Source organism: Delphinapterus leucas, chromosome 4 (assembly GCF_059928025.1).
Source record: "Delphinapterus leucas isolate spDelLeu-1000000601 "Yukka" chromosome 4, BTC_Dleu_Yukka2, whole genome shotgun sequence".
Lineage (NCBI taxonomy): Eukaryota > Metazoa > Chordata > Mammalia > Artiodactyla > Monodontidae > Delphinapterus > Delphinapterus leucas.
In genome coordinates this window covers 94354207-94374733 of record NC_143132.1, presented here as the reverse complement: position 1 = coordinate 94374733, position 20527 = coordinate 94354207, and the positions used below count along the sequence as shown (strand labels likewise).

The window sequence follows — 20527 nt, the reverse complement described above, 5'->3', positions numbered from 1 at the left end:
GGGTACAAACTGTTATTTTCATTCTTTTTCTTGGGGAGGAGAGCTGGGTAGGGAGTGATGGAATAAAGGCCATCAAAGTTATTGACATGTTTCAGTAAAATGAATCAGTATTATTAGGTTGCTTTAGGATTTAAGAAAACCTAAGTATTAATTTTTTGTAAGATCCTGCATTTTTGTAGTCCTCTTTAAAAAACTTTGTAGCCACATGCAAAAAATGAAAAGATTTGCTTATGAATACCCAAATGGGTATAAATGTTGAGAAGAATAAACTAAAGTTTTAGGGAAGAAAATGTTCTTTTAACTGGCTCAAGTGAGAGAAGTATCAGCTGAGAAGTTACCTGCTTTTTAGATGTTTTACCCATGTGCAGAAATTTTGCCACTGACACATTTGCAAAAGTTGAGATTGAAAACGAGGAAGTATCTTGATTATCAGACATGTCATTTAATGCCTAACTACTAACTATTCTGTTACAAAAACCTTTGGGTTAATGATAATGAGATTACTTCATATGAAGTGAACTTTATATTATGATTTCATTTGACAATACACTCACATACACCTAAAAACATATAAACTGTAGTATCTAAATGATTTCATATAATATCACATAAAAGTTACTCATAGCATATAAATGTGAAGATATACATATTTAAGTAATGACTATAGTGTTGATTCTGATACCAGTGATCTCAATAACCTAGTATAATACAGAATGCAAAAAACAGTGAAATCATGATCTCTCTCAGGTTTGAACTTAGCAGTTCCCTGTTGTTTGGGCTTTGCCTAACGCCTGCAGTGAGTTGAGTTCTCAACTGCAGAGGCCCATGGGTCACCAAAGGCATGGAGCACTCAGGGATTCATCCTCATTGGTCAGCTGGCCTTGGTGTGGAGGAGAGGCCAGTGGTCTTATCTCTGTCTGAGCTTGACTGGGAGTAGACCAGGGCAGTGATGATTCTCCGCACCTTGTGCTTACAGAGTGATGGAGTGTAATGTTTTTATTTTATTTTTAAAAATATTTATTTATTTGGCTGTGTCGGGTCTTAGTTGCAGCACACGGGCTCTCTAGTTGTGGCGCACGGGCTCTAGAGCATGCGGGCTCAGTAGTTGTGGTGTGCGGGCCTAGTTGCCCCACGGCATGTGGGATCTTAGTTCCCCGACCAAGGATCAGACCCGCATCCCCTGCACTGGAAGGTGGGTTCTTAACCACTGGACCACCAGGGACGTCCCTAGTGTAATGTTTTTAGAACCTAAGAAGTTTTAAAAGGGCTATAGACAAGGTAGATTGTTAGGATGACCAATGGGGATGCAGTTAGAAGCCATGACAAAGAAGGAGAGGGTAAAGAAATCCCAAGTAGTTTTGTCTTTAGGAGGAGGCCTGATGAGATTTAACTCTCCAAGTATCTGAAGTATTGTTTTATGGGATTGAGATTACGTTTAGTCTGTATGACTCTTAGGAATAGAATTCAGATTTCTGCTTATTAAAAGGGAAAACCCATTCTCAAGATTCCTAAAAAATGGAATTTGCTGCGTTTTCAGAAAGTGAACTCTGTATTACTTGAAATATTCTGGCCACTTGCTAGAGATTTTGATCAGCAGTTCAAGCCTTAAGTAGGGAATTGGACTGAATGACCTTTAAGATGCTTGCCACCCCTAAGGGAATTTTGATTGTGTGATCTTGGCTGTCAACTAAAAACAGTTACAAAGATTTTATCAAATATTCTCCCTGTTTGTTTATCTTTAGATGCATAGAGTTTCGTATTAAACTGTCACTGATGTCCTGTAATCATATAAATAAATGTAATACTTGTATAGACAGCTTAATAGAATGCTTATTATTTTATATTATGTAAAATGCTGTGATTATTGTTGTTGCCATGGAAGTATAATAATAGTAGCTTTATTATGACTAAAGCTGGAGGACTATTTTTAGCCAAATTATAGTCATCTTTGTTGATATATATTTAATTAAATACCCATCAATTGGATAAAATTTATGGAACTCGGCTGTCTCTTTTCCCTCTTCACTTTTAAGCATTGTGTTGAAATTAAGACTCAGCTAATTTGGCTTAAAGTAAGTACAAATGAGATGTGCTTCAAGGATCTTGAATGTGATTATTTTTTTCGCCCTTTTATTTATTTTATTGCGTTCTTTCTAGGTCATTATTCCTCTGACTGATCCATAGAACATCTACATCAAAATCAATGGGGTGTATAATTGAGGGGTAAGGAAGGGAGAGCTGGTCAGCCTGTGAAAGAAAGCAGGTTCCAGAGGTCCTGGAAATCTACATTTTCAAAAGGCCCCAGAGATTCTAATGTAACTCTGATTTGAGGCTCACAGCTGGAAGGATTTTAGAGATTGTCAACTAACAGCTCTTTTCTAGAATCTGCAAGCAGATTCAGGCCATGTGCACATGGGGATTATTTCATAGGTGATGTCAGAGGGAAGAGAAGTCAGAAAACACAATGGTTTCTCAAAGGCAGTGATGGAGATAAGGAGTTGAAAAATATTCACAACTTCTGATGCTCACAGTTTAATATGATAGGGATGTCTGGACTGGAAGGGGTGTTAATATGAATGTTTTGCCTTGAAGGGATTTAGGAGTTGCTCGTGTTTGTATGTTGTGTATATCTGGTTTTGGTTATGTTGTTTAACCACTGATGGTAGTATAAGTGAAATTACTGTTTTGATTTTTTTTTTTTTTCATTGAACATATTGGTAATTTTGCATTTTCCTTTTCTTACCTATCCCAGTATGGCCTAGTCTTGGATATTCCTGACTGGCTGGTAGTTGTCTGGATGAGGTGACTAAAATTTATCATTCTCTTGAAAAGCTTGCTTTTTTTTTTTTTTTTTTTTTTTTTAAGCTAGGGAAAGACAGCAGTTAATCAGCTAGGAGATCTTTCTGGTTACGTATTCCCCAAGCTTAGACCCTCCATTTTCATTTGTCTCAGTCCCCTTTGTAAATGGAGGGTTGATACTTGAAAGTGAAATTGTAGCTTGCTTAGTAAAATTTTTTGTTTCTGTTGAACCAGTGTGCCAGGACGAGAAAGCATCTATGCCATAAAGCAGTTGTCTGCCCCTCAAACAAGTAACTGTGTCAGCTCATTTTTATAGCCGAGAAAATAACTGGCCAGGGTGATCCAACCTTCCTGCAGTTACTTGGAGGTGTTTACTGACTGCCTTTGATCAGACTTCAAATGGGAGAGTCTAACCTATTTGTAGTTGTTGTTTACTGTCAGTCTCAGCCTGCCCTTTGTTTTTCACATACAAACAAAAAAGAGTAAAAGCAACAAGCTGTGTAAACGTGGCTGGTCTATAGGAACTCTCACTTACTCTCTTGGTCTCCTCTACATGGTTTAGGTAAGGCAGAGATTAGAACTGTAAACTGAGTTAGTCATCTCAAAGCCCATTATTAGGTCCGAACCACTGGACAATTTGGAGAATTTTTATTAGCAATCAAAACAGTTTTGTAAAATTAAATTAATTTCAGAAGATTGCTGGTCTTCTGTTGGGAAGCAGCTTCCAACCTGACATTGTGTGATTGTGAGTGAGTGAAAAGAATAACCTTATAGTTGGAGGAAAAATGGCATCAGGTAGATAAACTGTGATTTGTGTTCTATGGAACATTTGGATTATTTTTTTTTCCATTTCCATAATAACTGTTGGTTTTCTTTAGCAGTTCTGTGCCGTGGATCCCAGACATCTTTCTCTTGCCTTTGTTTTCTTGAGGTGCATGAGTTAAAAGAACCAAGGTAGTAAACCATGTTGGGATGTTGTCAATAAAATGCCTTTAGAATGTTGTCAGAGGCTTTTCTTTACGGGAAGCATGCTCATGGTGGGAGGGCAGGGAGCAGAAGAGCCAGCCTTGAGGGCAATTAAAAGGTATCCTCTGTGGTTGGCTTTGTAAACCTCATCGGAGCAATGGTTAATTGAACTCCCCCAATATATTGTGTAATGATACGTTGGTAAAGCTATACCTTACTATTTCTGTAATTCAGCTTTCAGGTGGGTGATGTTTTAATAGTCTTTCATTTCTGACAGATGAATAATGTAAAACAGATCTTGAGAGGAGTGCAATCACATATTGTTGTCGGGTTAATAATTTCAGTACTATTTTCAAACTTGCCCCTCTACAGCATGACCTTGGAGTTGTAAAGAGGAGCACACATTATTTTATTTAGGAAGTGCACATTTGCCCCTGAGTTCTTCACAGACTTGTTAGGAAAATATCTATTTGCTGTCCTATCTTTTGTTTACTGTTCTTTCCTTCCCGGGAGAAAACAGGCTTGTGGGGCAGCCAAATGGGGTGGGAGTTGAGGTCTGGAGAAGAAGAGTAGACAGGGTTTTATTCATTCCTGTTCCCTTTCATAACCCTTTCTGAGAGCAAAGAAAGCTGGTGAGAGAATGAAGGCAACCCTTTTAAAATACTCAGTGCCACAGTGAATAAGTTCTGCCCCAATCCTGCTGGCACGTTGCTTGGTTGCTGTCTCTGCCATTGCCTTTTAATGAATAATTTTTCTTTCTGATTTTTTCTCTACAAAATTAATAGACTTATTTCTTAAAAATATCAGTTTGTTTTATCTCAGGACATTTAAAATGAAATTAAAATACTCTGCTCTAATAAATTTCTACCCTCAGCAAGACTCTTGGAGGGTTCCACTGAAGTTATGCTCACCCATTCTGACTCAGTTTTTTGGGCAACTTCCTCTTGAATTTGTTATTAGCTAATACCAGTAGTTGGCAAAATGGTCCTCATTACCCTGTATAAGAAAGTGTGAGGGGCTCTCTGATGCCCTTGATGGGCATAGAGAAAGCATGCTAGGAAAGATTTGCTTTAAAAGGCTTTGAAGTGAATGCCCTTTTGATGACTTTATTTTAATTTTGCTGCTAGTATTTGCAGGGACTTTTTTTGGTAGAATATTAGAAGCTCATTCTCAGTATTACTGAGTTGTATTTGTATCATTCCTCAGAGCTTTGAAGTTTATAAGGTCCTAGTTTAAGTATAAGTAAGCAAATCCATGGATTATCTGCCATTAAAACCTGACATTAAAAATCAAACAAAGACAGACTGAGTCTTAATGTTCATTTAGATAAGTTTAACTGGAAGGGTGACACTGAATGTTTTTCATTTTGTGGACTGGTTAAGTTATGGTCCAGATTTGAAGAGGGTGATAAATTTAACATGAAGAGCAGGGCCCTGAGACCTCGGGAGGTCCAGCTTCAACATCAGGCTGTATCTGTGAACTCACTGTCTTGTGTTTTGTTTTTTCCAAAGATGAACTTTTGGAACCATTTTTCATAGGCCTCCTACCTAATTGTTTAATCACTTCTATTGCTAGACTAGACTCTTACCAAATGCTCATGCTGCTTGAGATGTCTGGACTATGTGCCTGACTCCATGCCGAGATACACAGTGTCTGTCGCAGAAACCTCAGGCCCAAAGCAGGACACAAAGCTGGGTTTCGCCGTCCGCCCCGCACTCTATGCACCTGTGCATTACTCATTCTGCGTGCCATTCTCTCCGTAATTAAGAGCAGAAATGCTTGTTCTCTTCAATGTCATTGTGTCCTTGGCATCCTGTGCCGGGTCTGGCAACTAGACCGGGTTCAGCAAAGGTTTGTTGAACTGAACAAAGCAACAACCAAGAGCTCTAAAATCAGGAGTCGAAGGCTGTATCACTGGCCTCTCTCATGGTACCTAGTATCTTTGACAGTCTTAGAGCTTGTATTTCTGTAGGCCTGAATTTAAGTCAAGTTCTTTTTAAAACTGTGTTAGGCATCATGCCTGTTGTGAATGGATTCACCGACTTCCTTTACCATTCATTGTCAGTCACTGGAAGTGTTAAATATGCTCCTTCTACCCACCCCGTGGATGATTTTTATTGTCCAGCTCCAGAGCTCTTGGCCGCTAATAAAACAATTGCTGCTTATTTATGTAGTAGTTTGTTAGTAATGTTTCTGTTGTAGAATCTTCTGTGTGGCTTTTAATACCTTACAGCATCTTGTACAATAAATGTTTATTGAATTGAATGCAATAAAATATTAACTAATATAAGAAAAGCACTCTATAATCACTCAGTAAGTATACAGATTTTATTAACATTTAAGCCTAAAAACAACTTGATAAAGTGGGTAGATATCTCAAGTTTTTTGAAATTAAGGAAAATTGGGATTGATGAAGTTTAGTCTTATGTGAGAATTAAACTCTTGCTCTACTCCTGATGCCCTTATAACAGCTAAGTAGCAGAACAAGTTCGAAGAGGAATATTTGGAAAGAAAAGACTTGCATTTCAAAAATTGTATAACATATTTAACTAAAGTAGCACCTTCTTGTGTTTTTAAATGGTTAAATGATAAGATGGTGGTGACCCATTATTTATGAGTTCTATCGGCAGCTCACTTTTGGTTCTTGGTAGTGGTTTACTTCAGGAAGACTTCAACAGGAATATTTTAGTCATCACTGGGCAATTTGTTGTTACGGTCACTTGCTACTTTTAAGGACAATAGCTGAGCCAGACTAGAAATTCTTGTAATAAAGCCAATGTCAGAGAGATGTAGAGGATTGACTTTCAGAAAACAAGGGCTGATCCTTTGATTTAGAGTTGTCCAGACATTTAGAAAGTTAGGCATACCCAATTTTCTAAGGTTTCCTAGAAATTAGGAAAAGATAACAGGTGGTTTTGGGAGAGGTAGAGGGCTAGTATTAGATATGGGAAAGTAGACAACTATGGGAAAGCAGCCATCTTTTCCTTTTTTAAAAATTTGTTCCTTGTTTTTAAATCATAATTCATATATCTTGAATGCATTTTATATATATATATATATTTTTTTTTTTTTTGCGGTACGCGGGCCTCTCACTGTTGTGGCCTCTCCCGTTGCGGAGCACAGGCTCCGGACGCGCAGGCTCAGCGGCCACGGCTCATGGGCCTAGCCGCTCTGCGGCATGTGGGATCTTCCCGGATCGGGGCACGAACCCGTGTCCCCTGCATCGGCAGGCGGACCCTCAACCACTGCGTCACCAGGAAAGCCCGCATTATATTTTTAAAAGGAGAATATTATTTTGAAGCTACAAGATGGAAACACATTTTTAGAGGGAAAAATTGTGAAGGACAAAACAACTGACTTGTTCATTTGAGAAAGCATATAACTCTTCATTTGTCTCTCTGATAAATGCTTAGTCTCTATTAACCTCTTTGTTCATACAGTATTTTTCTTCGTGGCACAATGTTGGAGTTTTTTAAATACCATTATTTGACACGGTACTGTGCTGGACACTATATGCATTATTACTACTTCCAGTCCTCAGAACAACCCTTCAAATTAGCTCTTGTCATCCTTTTTTGTAGGTCAGAAAAGTGCTGATCAGTCAGAGAGAGTTTAAGTAACTAGCCCAAGGTCATGCTAGAAAGTGGTAGAGCTCACATTCAAGCCCAGGCCTCACTAGCTCCAAAGCTTTTGTTCTTCGCACTGCTCAGATTCTGCTCTTCCCAGTTTGTTTCCTCTCTGGCAGGATGCCTTTGGGAAGAAGTAGTTACAGTTTGGAGAGACCAATATATCTGAGCCAGAGAAACGTGCCATCTATACCTGGCTCTATGTGAAAATTACACCCTGAGAGAAAATGACTTTGCAGCAGCATTTTAAGAAACAACAAAACTTACTCCTGAAGGAAACCACATTGGGCTGAAAACTAGAAAAACTGACTTCTAGACCCTGTTGTTCCATCACCTGCCAGCTTCTCAGTTTGCTTCTGGGCCTCAGTTTCTTTAGTTGTAAAACAGTGAGCCCTCTACTAAATCCTAAGGGCCTTCTAACAGCTCATTTCTGTAATTACTAATGTGTCCATAGGATGATAATCATTTAAAATCTTGCTAAATTTAGACAGTGCCTGAAGTGCATCCTTGTGTGTGTTTGTTTATATATCTGTTCCTCGTAATTAGACTGTGAGTCCTTTGAGGACAGAGAATGCACTTTACTGGCTTTTTGCATAGCACAGTGTCTAGAAATAGCATCCTCCCAGAAATTAATGTATGAGGAATGAAGATGTGCTCTAGGAAGTTTATGTTCAGTTGCTTTTTGGTAGTTTATTAGTAACCCCAGTTTTACTATCTTATAGTTCTTTGGTTATGTGCTCATCATTTCTTTAAAAAAATATTTTTATTGAGGTGAAATACACATAACATTAACTATTAACATTATTAATTAGATAAAATTAACTTTTAATTCATTGGCAATTTAGTATATTTACGGTGTTATGCAATCACTACTTCTTTCTAGTTCTAAAACGTTTTCATCACCCCAAAAGGAAACCCTGCATCTATTGAGCAGTTGCTTCCCAAATCCCTCCCATCCCTCAGCCCTTGGAAACCACAAATCTGAGTTTCATTTCTGTTGATTTATTTATTCTAGATATTTCATATAAATGGAATCACACAATATGTGACCTTTTGTGTCTGGCTTCTTTCACTTAGCATAACGTTTTCAACCTTGTAGCATATATCAGTACTTTTTATGGCTGAGTAATATTCCCTGTGTGTATTATGTCCCATTGTATTTACCCATTCATCCCCTAATAGACATTTTGGCTGTTTGCACCTTTTGGCTATTGTGAATAGTGATGCTGTGAACGTGTGTGTACATGTATTTGTTTGCATCCCAGTTTTCAATCCTTCTGGGTATATTATACCTAGGAGTGATATTGATGGGTCATAATGGTACTTTCCTGATTAACTTTTTGAGGAAGAGCCAAACTGTTTTCCACAACAGCTGTATCATTTTACATCACTACCAGCAATTGTACAAGGGTTCCAGTTTTTCCACATCCTCACCAACACTTATTTTCCATTTTTCTGAGAATAGGCGTTGTAGGGCGTGTGAAGTGGTTTTGATTTGTGTTTCCCTAATGACTAACGATGTTGTGAGCATCTTCTCATATGTTTGTTGGCTGTTTGTATATCTTCTTTGGTAAAATGTCTATTTAAACCATTTACCCCTTTTAAAAATTAGGTTGTCTTTTTGTTGAGTCGTGACAATTATCAATATATATATATTTGGGATACTAGTTCCTTATCAGATACCGAATTTGTAAATATTTTTCCCTATTTTATAGGTTGTCTTTTCACTTTGTTAATAATGTCCTTTGCACAAAAGTTTTTAATTTTTATGAAGTCCACTCTATTTTTTTTCTTTTGCTGCTTGTGGTTTTGGTGTCACATTTAAGAATCCATTGACAGATGCCCATGAAATATATACCCATGTTTTCTTCTAAGAGTTTTATGGTTTTAGCTTTTATATTTAGATCTATGATGAGTTAATTTTTGTATATGATGTCAGGTAGGGGTCCAAGTTGATTCTTTTTGTCTGTTTGGGGCCTCTTGCAATTTCATATGAATTTGAGGGTTGGCTTTTCCATTTCTGCCTAAAAGACCGTTGGAATTTTGGTAGAGATTACATTGACTCAGTAGATCGCTTTGAGTGGTATTGCCATCTTAACAATATTAAGTCTTCCATTCCATGTCTTTGTTTAGGTGTTCTTAAGTTACATTTATTTAGGTCTTATTTAATTTCTTTCAGCAGTGTTTTGTAATTTAAGTGCATAAATCTTTCACCCCCTTGATTAAATTTTTTCCTAGGTATTTTATTCTTTTGGATACTGTCATAAATAGAATTGTGTTCTTAATTTCCTTTTCAGATTGTTCATTGCTGGTGCATAGAAACACAATTGACTTATGCATTGCTCTTGTACCCTGTAAATTTACTGAATTCGTTTTTTAGCTCTAATAGTTTTTTGTGTATGGAGTCTTTGGGATTTTCTATATATAGGATTATGTCTTCCGCGAATATAATTTTACTTCCTCCTTTCCAATTTGGATGCCTTTTCTTTTTTTTTTTTTCTTTTTGCCCCGTTGTTCTAGCTAAGACTTCTGGTACAATGTCAATAGTGGTGGTGAAAGTAGGCATCCTTGTCTTGTTCCTCATGTTAGAGGGAAAGCTTTCAGTTTCTTAACCATTGAGTGAAGTGTTTGCTGTGTATGCTTATTGTCTTTTAACCTACTAAGTCAGAGGTTATCACCTGAGAACTTGTTAGAAATGCTAGCTCTTAAGACCCACCCCCAATCTTCTGATTCTGAAACTATGGGAAGTGGAGTTTAGCAATCTGGATTTTCAGAAACCCTCTGGGTGATTTTGATGCACACTAAAGTTTAAGAACCACTGCACTAGAGTTTAAGCTTAGGTTAGAACCTGTGCTTTATTTTATTACCTTTGTATTCCTTTTAGTTCTCTTGTGGGATTAATTAGTGTTGAATAGCTTTAAAAAAATCAGTGTTCCCCAAAGTGCCTACATAATCTCTTCGCTCCTCTACATGTCTTAAATCACCGTGAATAACTGGAGATTCATTATTAGACATTCACAAGGTTCACCAGAAGACCTCACATTTTGTATTCAGTCTTAGACCCTTGGCAAACAGCGCAAGTGTACTTTTTTTTTTTAAAATTTATTTATTTTTGGCTGCGTTGGGTCTTCATTGCTGTGTGCGGGCTCCTCATTGTGGTGGCTTCTCTTGTTGTAGAGCACGGGCTTCAGTAGTTGTGGCATGTGAGCTCAGGTGGCTCACGGGCTCTAGAGCGCAGGCTCAGTAGTTGTGGCGCACAGACTTAGTTGCTCCGCGGCATGTGGGATCTTCCCGGACCAGGACTCGAACCTGTGTCCCCTGCATTGGCAGGCAGATTCTTAACCACTGCGCCACCAGGGAAGCCTGCAGTGTACTTTTATTTAGACCGTTTGTTTTGATAAGTGCTTTCACCATAATTATCTGGTTACCTATTAGCTGTGGCCTTATCCATATGACTACTTTAATGAGCAAGAAATTATCTTTTGACTATTTAGAAAGACTCAGGTGTCTTTTTATTTTTTTAAATAGGGTTCGTTGGATTTTATCACATCAGTGTTTTGCCCTTGCTTTATTTTTCTCATTAGCTTTCCTTTATCTTGCTGTGTTGTGATCTCAGTCCTCTTACATCCTTCCCCCCACGCCACCCCTTTCATCCTCTTTGAACAAAATAATATTTGTTAATAAGCTAAGAATGTGATTTATTACTACTAATGGCTGTTGTTGAAAGTAGCCATTTGGACACACAAGTACCAGTTTATAGACAATTACAATCATAACATTCTACTTATTCACTACTTGTTTACCTACTGGCAAATATTCAGTTTATAAAAAATACCATTTCAAAATGTCAAAATTGTGGTGTAATTAATTATTTATACCTAATCTATTTCTGAGACTAATTTAAATGATAATACATACCCTGGATTCCCATTTTCCACCACTTTCAGATGTCTAAACCTCATTTGTACATTCTCCTCGAGTCAGTTAACTCTTCTCCCAGGATGGGTGAATATTCTGAATATAGTACCAGAGCAAGGGGTATCTACACGTGTGGGCTCTGGGGGGGGGATCCCTGGTAGCAGGGAAGAAGCACAGAGTGAAGCAGAATGGTCGTACAGCCATGGCAGGGGCTTAGAAGCTCTCCATGAGCTATGTGTCCCTAGAAATACAACATTGCTGGACTTTCCTTCAGTCTCTTGATGTGAGAATAAAGTTGTAGGATCATTGCATGAATTACTGTTGGTTGAATAATTAAGCCGCTCTCCAACCTTTCTTGTTCACAGTTTGCTGTAAGTAAATGAAAAATCAATTCATTAACAAATGCTAGCAGACTTTTAAGATGTCAGACCATGAACTTGCATATTGTGGTTAAATTTTTTAATGACTATAAACTGATCATAGTTCTTGTTTGTGTCTCACATCTTGTTCAATGAAAAAAAAGGGAGTGTTCATTGCAGCTCTATTTACAGTAGCCAGGAGATGGAAGCAACCTAAGTGTCCATCGACAGATGAATGGATAAAGATGTGGCACATATATACAATGGAATATTACTCAGCCATAAAAAGAAACGAAATTGAGTTATTTGTAGTGAGGTGGATGGACCTAGAGTCTGTCATACAGAGTGAAGTAAGTCAGAAAGAGAAAAACAAATACCATATGCTAATACATATATATGGAATCTAGAAAAAAAAAAGGTTCTCATGAACCTAGGGGCAGGACAGGGATAAAGACGCAGAGTTAGAGAATGGACTTGAGGACACGGGGAGGGGGAAGGGGGAGGGGTAAGCTGGGACGAAGTGAGAGAGTGGCATGGACTTATATACACTATCAAATATAAAATAGCTAGTGGGAAGCAGCCGCATAGCACAGGGAGATCAGCTTGGTGCTTTGTGACCACCTAGGGGTGGGATAGGGAGGGTGGGAGGGAGATGAGAGGGAGGGGATATGGGGATATATGTATGCGCATAGCTGACTCACTTTGTTATACAGCAGAAACTAACACAACATTGTAAAGCAATTATACTCCAATAAAGATGTTAAAAAAAAGAAAAAGGGGGGGTTCTTGACTGTTGAAGTCACAGCCTGAAATTGATCAAATTTCCCAAGGCATTTTTTTCATAGAATTACTTGGGTTTTAGCAAACATTCTAGTTCCAGCTCTAGAAATTGTACGTGTGACATCTTTCGTCTGTCTGTGGAAGAGTTCATGTGGTTTCTAGCTGAGCTTCTTAATTAGTTTCTCAAAAAAAAAAAATCTGAAGTAGTTTGGAAGTGTATGTTTGTGTTCAAATTATTTAATCTTATGTGTATGTATATTTGTGTAGACTTACCTTTATGTAAGAAGAGTGTTTAATAAAGAGGGTTCCGGATATCTTAAGAGATTTAAAAAGTTTTTTTCCAAAAAGTTTAATAGATGGATGGTTTCCCAATACAGTCAGAAACGAAGTTAGTTTGGGGAGATTGTGTGCCTTTTTTACCCCTCACATATCCGGTGTTGGTGGTTTGAACAAGAAGAGAACCATTTTCCCCATATTCTCAGGGCTATATCCTTTCAGTCTTCTGTGTCATGAGATTATCGATTAAAAATCAAAAGGAATCTAGTAGTTCTAAAAGTTTAGGAAGAGAAGTTTGTGTTTTAATTAGGGAAGAATTATAATAGTATCAGGAGGTTCTCAAACACAAACTGTTGAGCAGAGGCATAAACTCACTGATCGGGAGATAAGTATTTAGGGAGACAATAACTTTTCTCATACCACCATTGTGAAAGGGATTTTATTTTCCTAGCTTTTAAACTCCTGAATGCCTGTGTATGCAATGGTTTATTTCAGAAAGGAGAGAAACCTTAGGGTTCTAGGGCAGAGCTGAGTTTCAGAAACCATTACTGTATATTTCGCAAGGCTTTTTGAAAGGGTTTTGATGACAGTGACAAGAGAAAGGGGGAACAAGCATGTTAAAGTCATTTGGCTACTTTTGAAACCAAGGCCAGGAAGAAAACATTTTCTGGCTGTAAATCATTTACTTGTCCTACATTCTTTAAAGCATTTTATACGAATGACTTTAACAGTTTTAGGGGTCATGCCTGGGGTTAAGAGACTGTTTGCCTGGTATACATTTTGGTGATTAAAAAGTAATACTTTATTGAAGTGGTAGCATTTCTGTTCACACTCTGCACTGTGAAATATTTGATATTTATCTGATGAGGAAGGTTTGCCTCATAAGTCAGTATTGTACAAAGAGTATGCGTGTTGACTATGTGTTACAGGGACATGTACTGTTAAAAAAATAGTGCTTAAAATGTAATTGTAATGAAAGAACAGGAAAAAACAAAAAACTATAAATAAAAAAAGAAAAATTGTAAAGATTGCTAACATTTTGATGAGTGATTATTATGCCATGCACAGTCCTAAATGCTTTTACATGTATCATTGAATTTAGTCTTTAAACACAAACCTATGAGGTAGGGATTGTTATTCTTATTGACAGGTGAGGCATAGAAAGGCTAAGTGAATCGTCCAACGTCACACAACCAGTGTGAATAGTGAGGTGGGAAATGAAACCAGGCAGAGGCCACGCTCTTAATGCCTGCTTATAGAGCTGAGTGCATTGACCCTTGGATTTCAAAGATAGTACTCAGGCTAAGAGTGAAATCGTTGTCTATGATTTTTAAGTGAATCAATTCAAATAGAAATATTTAGTAAATACCTAAATGTCTTAATGGCTGTGGCAAAAATGCTAAAGCTGATGAGAAAGATGGATTTGGAAGGTGAATTTGGAAAGTGCCTTCAGTGATTGCTGGATGTATTAGTTGGAATCGTACTTAAAAATACAGTGGGATTGTGGAATTATCCATTCTTATGGCATCGTCATCCTTTTCTTTAACTGATTACCAGTGTGTTACTATGTGAGAGACTACTGTGGTATTTTGTATGTGTTCAGAGATTATCGGATAGTTTAGTACTTTGGCATATTGTCCATGAAGTTGCAGCAACTCTAGTCGTGTGGAATGTTACATGAATATTCAAATCTTTTCTGCGCTTCTCCTGTATGTTTTTCCTATACTTGTAGACCTTTTGATGGGCACCCCAGCATCCCTGTCCCTCCACACTTTTCCTGAGAAGTAGTTGTAACATTGGATTGTACTGTGAGGTGAAAGATGCATTGTGCTTATATGTAAGTGCAGCACTGGGTGGCAGGGTCTGTCTTCTTTTGCCAAGAAAAGTGTTGTATTTTTCTTGGTTTTTGTTACAGCAGAGCAATTTTCATTGCCGGAAGCACAACACACATCAGGAGAAAGCAAATAAACAACACAGAGCACTTGGAGCCAGGAAGTCGCATCTCAAGACTAGAAACACAGCTTTGGATTGACATTTGGGACATGGGTTGCTAAATAGGGGAGCCACCTGTCAAACTGAAAACCAGTGACCTGTGTTTCTTATACTTCCAGGGAAACCATTTAGTCATAGGATCTTTGGAAGGGTGTCAGAAGTTGATTTTGATGTTATGACAATCAGTTTCCTTGTAATTAAATATTAACTCAAACTATGTCTTAGGTAACTGAGCTTTGCCTTGCCTTTCATTGTTTCCTTAGACATGCGATTAACATTTGTTGAATTTAATATTTTGAAACTAACCTCTTGTTAATTGAATGCTTTACTCTGAAATAATCCAAGTAAATTTGGTATGAGTATTCCTAATAGTGTCTAGTTTTAAAATATAATCTGTTTTTACCCCCTGCCTTATAAGAGACTTGTCAGATTCAGTTGGTTTGGAGTATTTTAAAGGTTTCTTCTATGTCAAATTAATGGCATGTTACAGTAACTTATTGAAAATAATAATCGAAATGAAAATTATAAACCCAAAGTCTATAGGAGCTTTTTAAACCAGAGGAGATAAACTCATTAAAAATTTATTTACTTAAGCATATATTGATAATACATTCTTTTAAAGGGAAAAAAGGAAACTTTTTGCCCTACTTTGTTAGACTACTCTTAACTGAGCAGCCTTAATTTATGGAACTTGAGGCTTTGGGAATCATTAAATATTTATAAAGATGCTCATAGGGACTTCCCTGGTGGCGCAGGGGTTGAGAATCTGCCTGCCAGTGCCAGGGACACAGGTTCGATCCCTGGTCAGGGAAGATCCCACATGCCATGGAGCAACTAAGCCCCTGCTGTGCTTGTGCCTGTACAACTAACGAGCCTGTGCTCTAGAGCTCGCGAGCCACAACTGCTGAGCCTGAGTGCCACAACTACTGAGTCCGAGCGCCACAACCTCTGAAACCTGTGCACCCTAGAGCCTGCGTGCCGCAACTACTGAGCCTGCGTGCTGCAACTCCTGAAGCCCATGTGCCGCAACTCCTGAAGCCCGTGTGCCTAGAGCCCGTGCTCTGCAACAAGAGAAGCCACCGCAGTGAGAAACCCACGCACCACAACGAAGAATAGCCCCCGCTCGCCGCAGCTAGAGAAAGCCTGTGCACAGCAACGGAGACCCAGCGCAGCCAAAAAACAATATTCAAAAAAAAAAAAAAAAAAAAAGATGCTCATAGCTGTTCTCCTACCCCCACCCCCTTAACTTATGCAGCTGGAGAATTCCTTTTCATCTGTGATTTCACGTCTAAGGCACGAGGTACCAATTACTGAAGAGAAAATAGTCAGCGATTCTCTTCAGTTTTGATAATATTTTAAAATACCAATGATTAGTTTGAATAATGTATATTTCTTCAGTTGTTAATATCCTACTCTTGCCTCTTTTAGGGCCTGCTGAAGTTCCCATGATGTCACCCAATGGATCCATTCCTCCCATCCATGTGCCTCCAGGTTATATTTCACAGGTAAATCATTTAATAGACTTCTCTACTCACTATGGGCACTGTCATTATTCCAAAACAAAATATGGCCTCAAAACCTTATTCCAGGATTAATTTAGTTAGGATAATGCTAGAGTTGTGGGGTTTTCTTGTTTTCCTGTTTTAGTTTTTGATTTTTGTTTGTGTGGCACCACATGGTCCTTCCTGAATCTTGCTGCTTGACGTGCCAGAAAGTCAGCGGGAGGGAAACACAGCAGGGTTACCAGGCTGCCCTCCCCTGAGGTGGGTTTCACACTTGACCATTTGATGGTGGTTCCTTCATTGAGTCTACTGCCTTAGAGACTTCCTTCTACCTGTACCACAATTTGCTAGAAAAAAAAACTTGTAGACTTAATTAGTGAAAAATATCAAAGGAGACATATAGTTAACATAAATAGGGTCTGCCTTCTGTTATAGGAGTCCCATTTTTCTGTAATGTGGCATGACTTGGGCTTGATAAATTACTGAATATGATGTGAGAACTTCGCTGTTTGTACTTAAATTTCTCTGAAATTGGATTATTTCTTAAGTAAAAAAAAAAAAAGCAATAGCTGTTTAAAAAGTAGTAGCAGGGGGGCTTCCCTGGTGGCGCAGTGGTTAGGAGTCCGCCTGCCGATGCAGGGGACGCAGGTTCGTGCCCCGGTCCAGGAGGATCCCACATGCCGCGGAGCGGCTGGGCCTGTGAGCCATGGCCGCTGAGCCTGCGCGTCCGGAGCCTGTGCTCCAAAAAGTAGTAGCAGGGGGGCTTCCCTGGTGGCGCAGTGGTTGAGGGTCCGCCTGCCGATGCAGGGGACACGGGTTCGTGCCCCAGTCCGGGAAGATCCTACATGCTGCGGAGTGGCTAGGCCCGTGAGCCATGGCTGCTGAGCCTGCCTGCGCGTCCAGAGCCTGTGCTCTGCAACGGGAGAGGCCACAACAGTGAGAGGCCCGCGTACCGGAAAAAAAAAAAACAAAACAACCAAAATAAAACAAAAAAGCGTAGTAGCAGGACTTCCCTGGCGGTCCAGTGGGTAGGACTCGGCACTTTCACTGCAGAGGTTGCAGGTTCAATCCCTGGTCAGGGAACTAAGATCCCACAGCCTCTCAGTTCGCCCCCCTCCAAAAAAAATAAAAAGTAGTAGCAGCAATTTCAGAGGTGTGTTGGAAAGATTAAAAAAAAAAAGTTAAAGGATAAAGTTGTACTCCTATTCCTGGATAAGGTTTAAAGTCTTCAGGCCTGGAACATGGGCATCTGTATATACTTTTGTTTTTTGTCCTCAGTTCCTAAAACAACTTGAACTCTCCCTGCACTACTTCCTCCCCAAATACCTAACTAACCAACTGTTTTTCTTTCTTTCTGCCACTATTGTACTTTTTTTCTGATTATAATGGCATCTTATATTCATTGGAAAAAATCTGAGAAGGCAGAAGAGTAGAAAAAAAGAAAATATTTGAAATTTTACTACCCACAGAAGACGATAATCTTTGTGTTAACATTTTTTGGATTATAGTCTTCCAGGTATTTTTTTCTTTCTCTCTCTGTCTGCTTTTAAAATGGTTTAAAAATCTGTAATTTTCATTTTCAGTGATTTTGCTGGGGTGAAAAAATTGGCAGCTACATAGGAAAATTGCTGAAGTGCAGGCAGGAATCAAAGAAGATTTATCCTTCTCTGATGTAAAAACTTATCCATTTCTTCACTGTCTAAGGCATAGCGCAGCCACTATAATTTCATTTTTTCCATCCTTCTTTTATGTGAGCCAATTTGACATCTTTTTTTTTTGGAGGAGCCAGAATGTTGGCCCATCTTCCCCCTGTTGCAAGTAAATGGCTTGTTTTACACAAGTCTTTGTAAATAAGGATCACTGAAGGAGAAAAGGGTGCAGAGCAAGCCCTTCCAGCCAGGATACACGATGGTGGATCACATTCACATCACCAGTCAATTAAAAGAAAAGAACAAGGAATGTGTAGAATTCCATTATGGCTCCCACTCATTTATTTGAGGAAGTGTTTCATTCCCTTGAACCAGAGTACAGTTCTCACCATTGTGATGGCTGAAATAACACCTCCTTTTATGCTAAATGCCCATTTAGGAATACCAGTTAAAAATTGAACATTCTAGTGGAGAGAAGCTGTAATGTGCTTTTTCTTGCTAGTGGTGTTGCTGTGATTGTATTAACTGCCAAACATTTATTAGGATTCCTAGGAAAAATAGAAACTTTTAGATCTTGGTGTATTTCTGATTCTGAAATACTTATATAGAAAATCTAAGTAGAAAGAGGAAAAACAGAACTGTAAACTTACTTTCATAAAGCTGATGATGGAAGCATAGTGAAACACTTTCTGAACTCAGAATTATGGCAGAAAGCGCTAGGAGATATTTGAAGAATAGTAAAAATGGAATAAGTTGGACTCCAAATTGAAAAAGAACAAGAAGCAGTCTGTAAGGCACGTATTCAACTCTTTTTAGACTGAGCTGTCTGCTCAGAAGATGGGCCCAGAGTTAAATAACCTTCAGTGGTAGCATTAAAACTTGAATGATATTTGACAGTGAAGTGTCTTAAGTAAAAGTGATTATTATAATGAAGAAAATTGAGAACCTGAAGAGGTACAACATCTTCTTTAAGGCTGACCGTATACACACTTGAAAGGAATGAAGAAGGTTGGAACCAAGTATAAAATGTCTTAGGAGACTTATGAAGGAGCAAAATACACTTTTGTTATGCAGTTGTGGGAAGAAATAATCACTTAAAAAAAAATCCTCCTCCTGGCTAGACGTATGTGAGAATGCCCAATACTAGTCTGTCCCTATGCAATACAGTCTACACCTTAACCCCACAGTCCTGTTGCTCAAATACATGTGGCTTCCTTGTTCAGATCTAGAGTTGGGTGTACATTGCATAGCTGTACAGTTAAAGGTCTCTGTTGTAGTATATGGATTCTTAATATTCAACCCTGTCCTCCTTTTGAGAGTCACCTTTTCCTATTGCCCCACATTGCTACCACCTTAAACCTCTGTCCGCTGGCTTTTTCTCAGCTTCATACATTTGTGCCCATTATTTCTCTCTTCTTGGAGAACTCTAGAGCCCTTCTTTGTCTGACAGTTCAATAATTCTTCTATGCAAATACCCCTCCTCAATGTGACCACTTTAGAACCTCTAACACAGAGATGGTTGTTTTTGTTTTGTTTTTGTTTTTTTCCAGCATCTTTGGTACTTTGTCCCCATCTCTGTCATGAAACACAATACATTTTATAACCATCCCCAAGAATCTTAGTGCTTCATTGGGATTATATCTGAGAATTTAGAATACTGCCTGGTACATAGTAGGTACTTGATAAGTGCTTTTAAATGTAAGTGATTGGCCAACCTGAAATAAAGTAAATACAGGATAGATTCATAGGTTTGGTTCAAAGATTTGCAGGTTCAAGCAGAGCAGTAATATGCCTGATAGCTGGAAAATTAGCAAGATCAGAGTGATGTATACCTGCAAGGAATGAAATACTCTGAATGTGCATTTAAGAGAGAGAAGTGCCAAGATAGTTCAGTGGAGGAAGGAATAGTCTCTTCAACAAATAGTGCAGGGACAACTGGTTATCCAGATGCAACAGAATGAAGTTGGACCTCTACCTCACACCATATACAAAAATTGACTCAAAATGGATCATAGATGTAAGAACTAAAACTGTATAACTCTAGGAGTAAAATTTTGTAACCTCGGATTAGGCAATGGAATCTTAGATATGACACCAAAAGCACAAGCAGGAAAAGAAGAAAACAGATAAATTTGACTTCATCCAAACTACAACCTTTTGTGCTTCCAAGGTACCATCGACAAAATGAAAAGAGAACTCATAGATTGGGAGAAAATATATGCAAATCATATATTTTAGAAGGGACTTGTATCAAGAATATATAAGGAAATCTTAACAGCTCAAGAATAAAAAGACAAACAACCCAGTTTAAATATGGGCAAAGGATCAGAATAGACATTCTCCAGAAACAATGTACAAATGGCCAAATAGTACATGAAAAGATGGTGAACATCACTTAACCATCAGGGAAATGAAATCAAAACCACAGCGCAATATACTTCACACACACTAGGATGGCTTTAGTCAAAGAGACAAGTAGGAACAAGTGTTGGCAAGGATGTGGAGCAGGTGGAACCCTCATACACTGCCTGAGGTCATGTAAAATGGTACAGCTGCCTGGAAGATAGTCTGGCATTTCCTCAAATGGTTAAATAGAGAGTTATTTACCACGTGACTCTGCTATTCCACTACTAGGTAAATACCCAAGAGGAGAGAAAACA

The 20527-nt window shown here is 38.5% G+C and overlaps 1 protein-coding gene across 7 annotated transcripts in view; it reads left to right on the top strand.

Moving 5' to 3' along the window:
- The window catches only part of FNDC3B (fibronectin type III domain containing 3B), a 356837-nt gene that overhangs the window by 171641 nt on the left and 164669 nt on the right, over positions 1-20527 (top strand). For all 7 annotated transcript variants that reach the window (XM_089910834.1, XM_089910832.1, XM_022572178.2 and 4 more), the window contains exon 4: positions 16145-16221. In XM_089910834.1, the coding sequence (XP_089766960.1) occupies positions 16145-16221 (77 nt within the window). The remainder of the gene's footprint in view (positions 1-16144; positions 16222-20527) is intronic.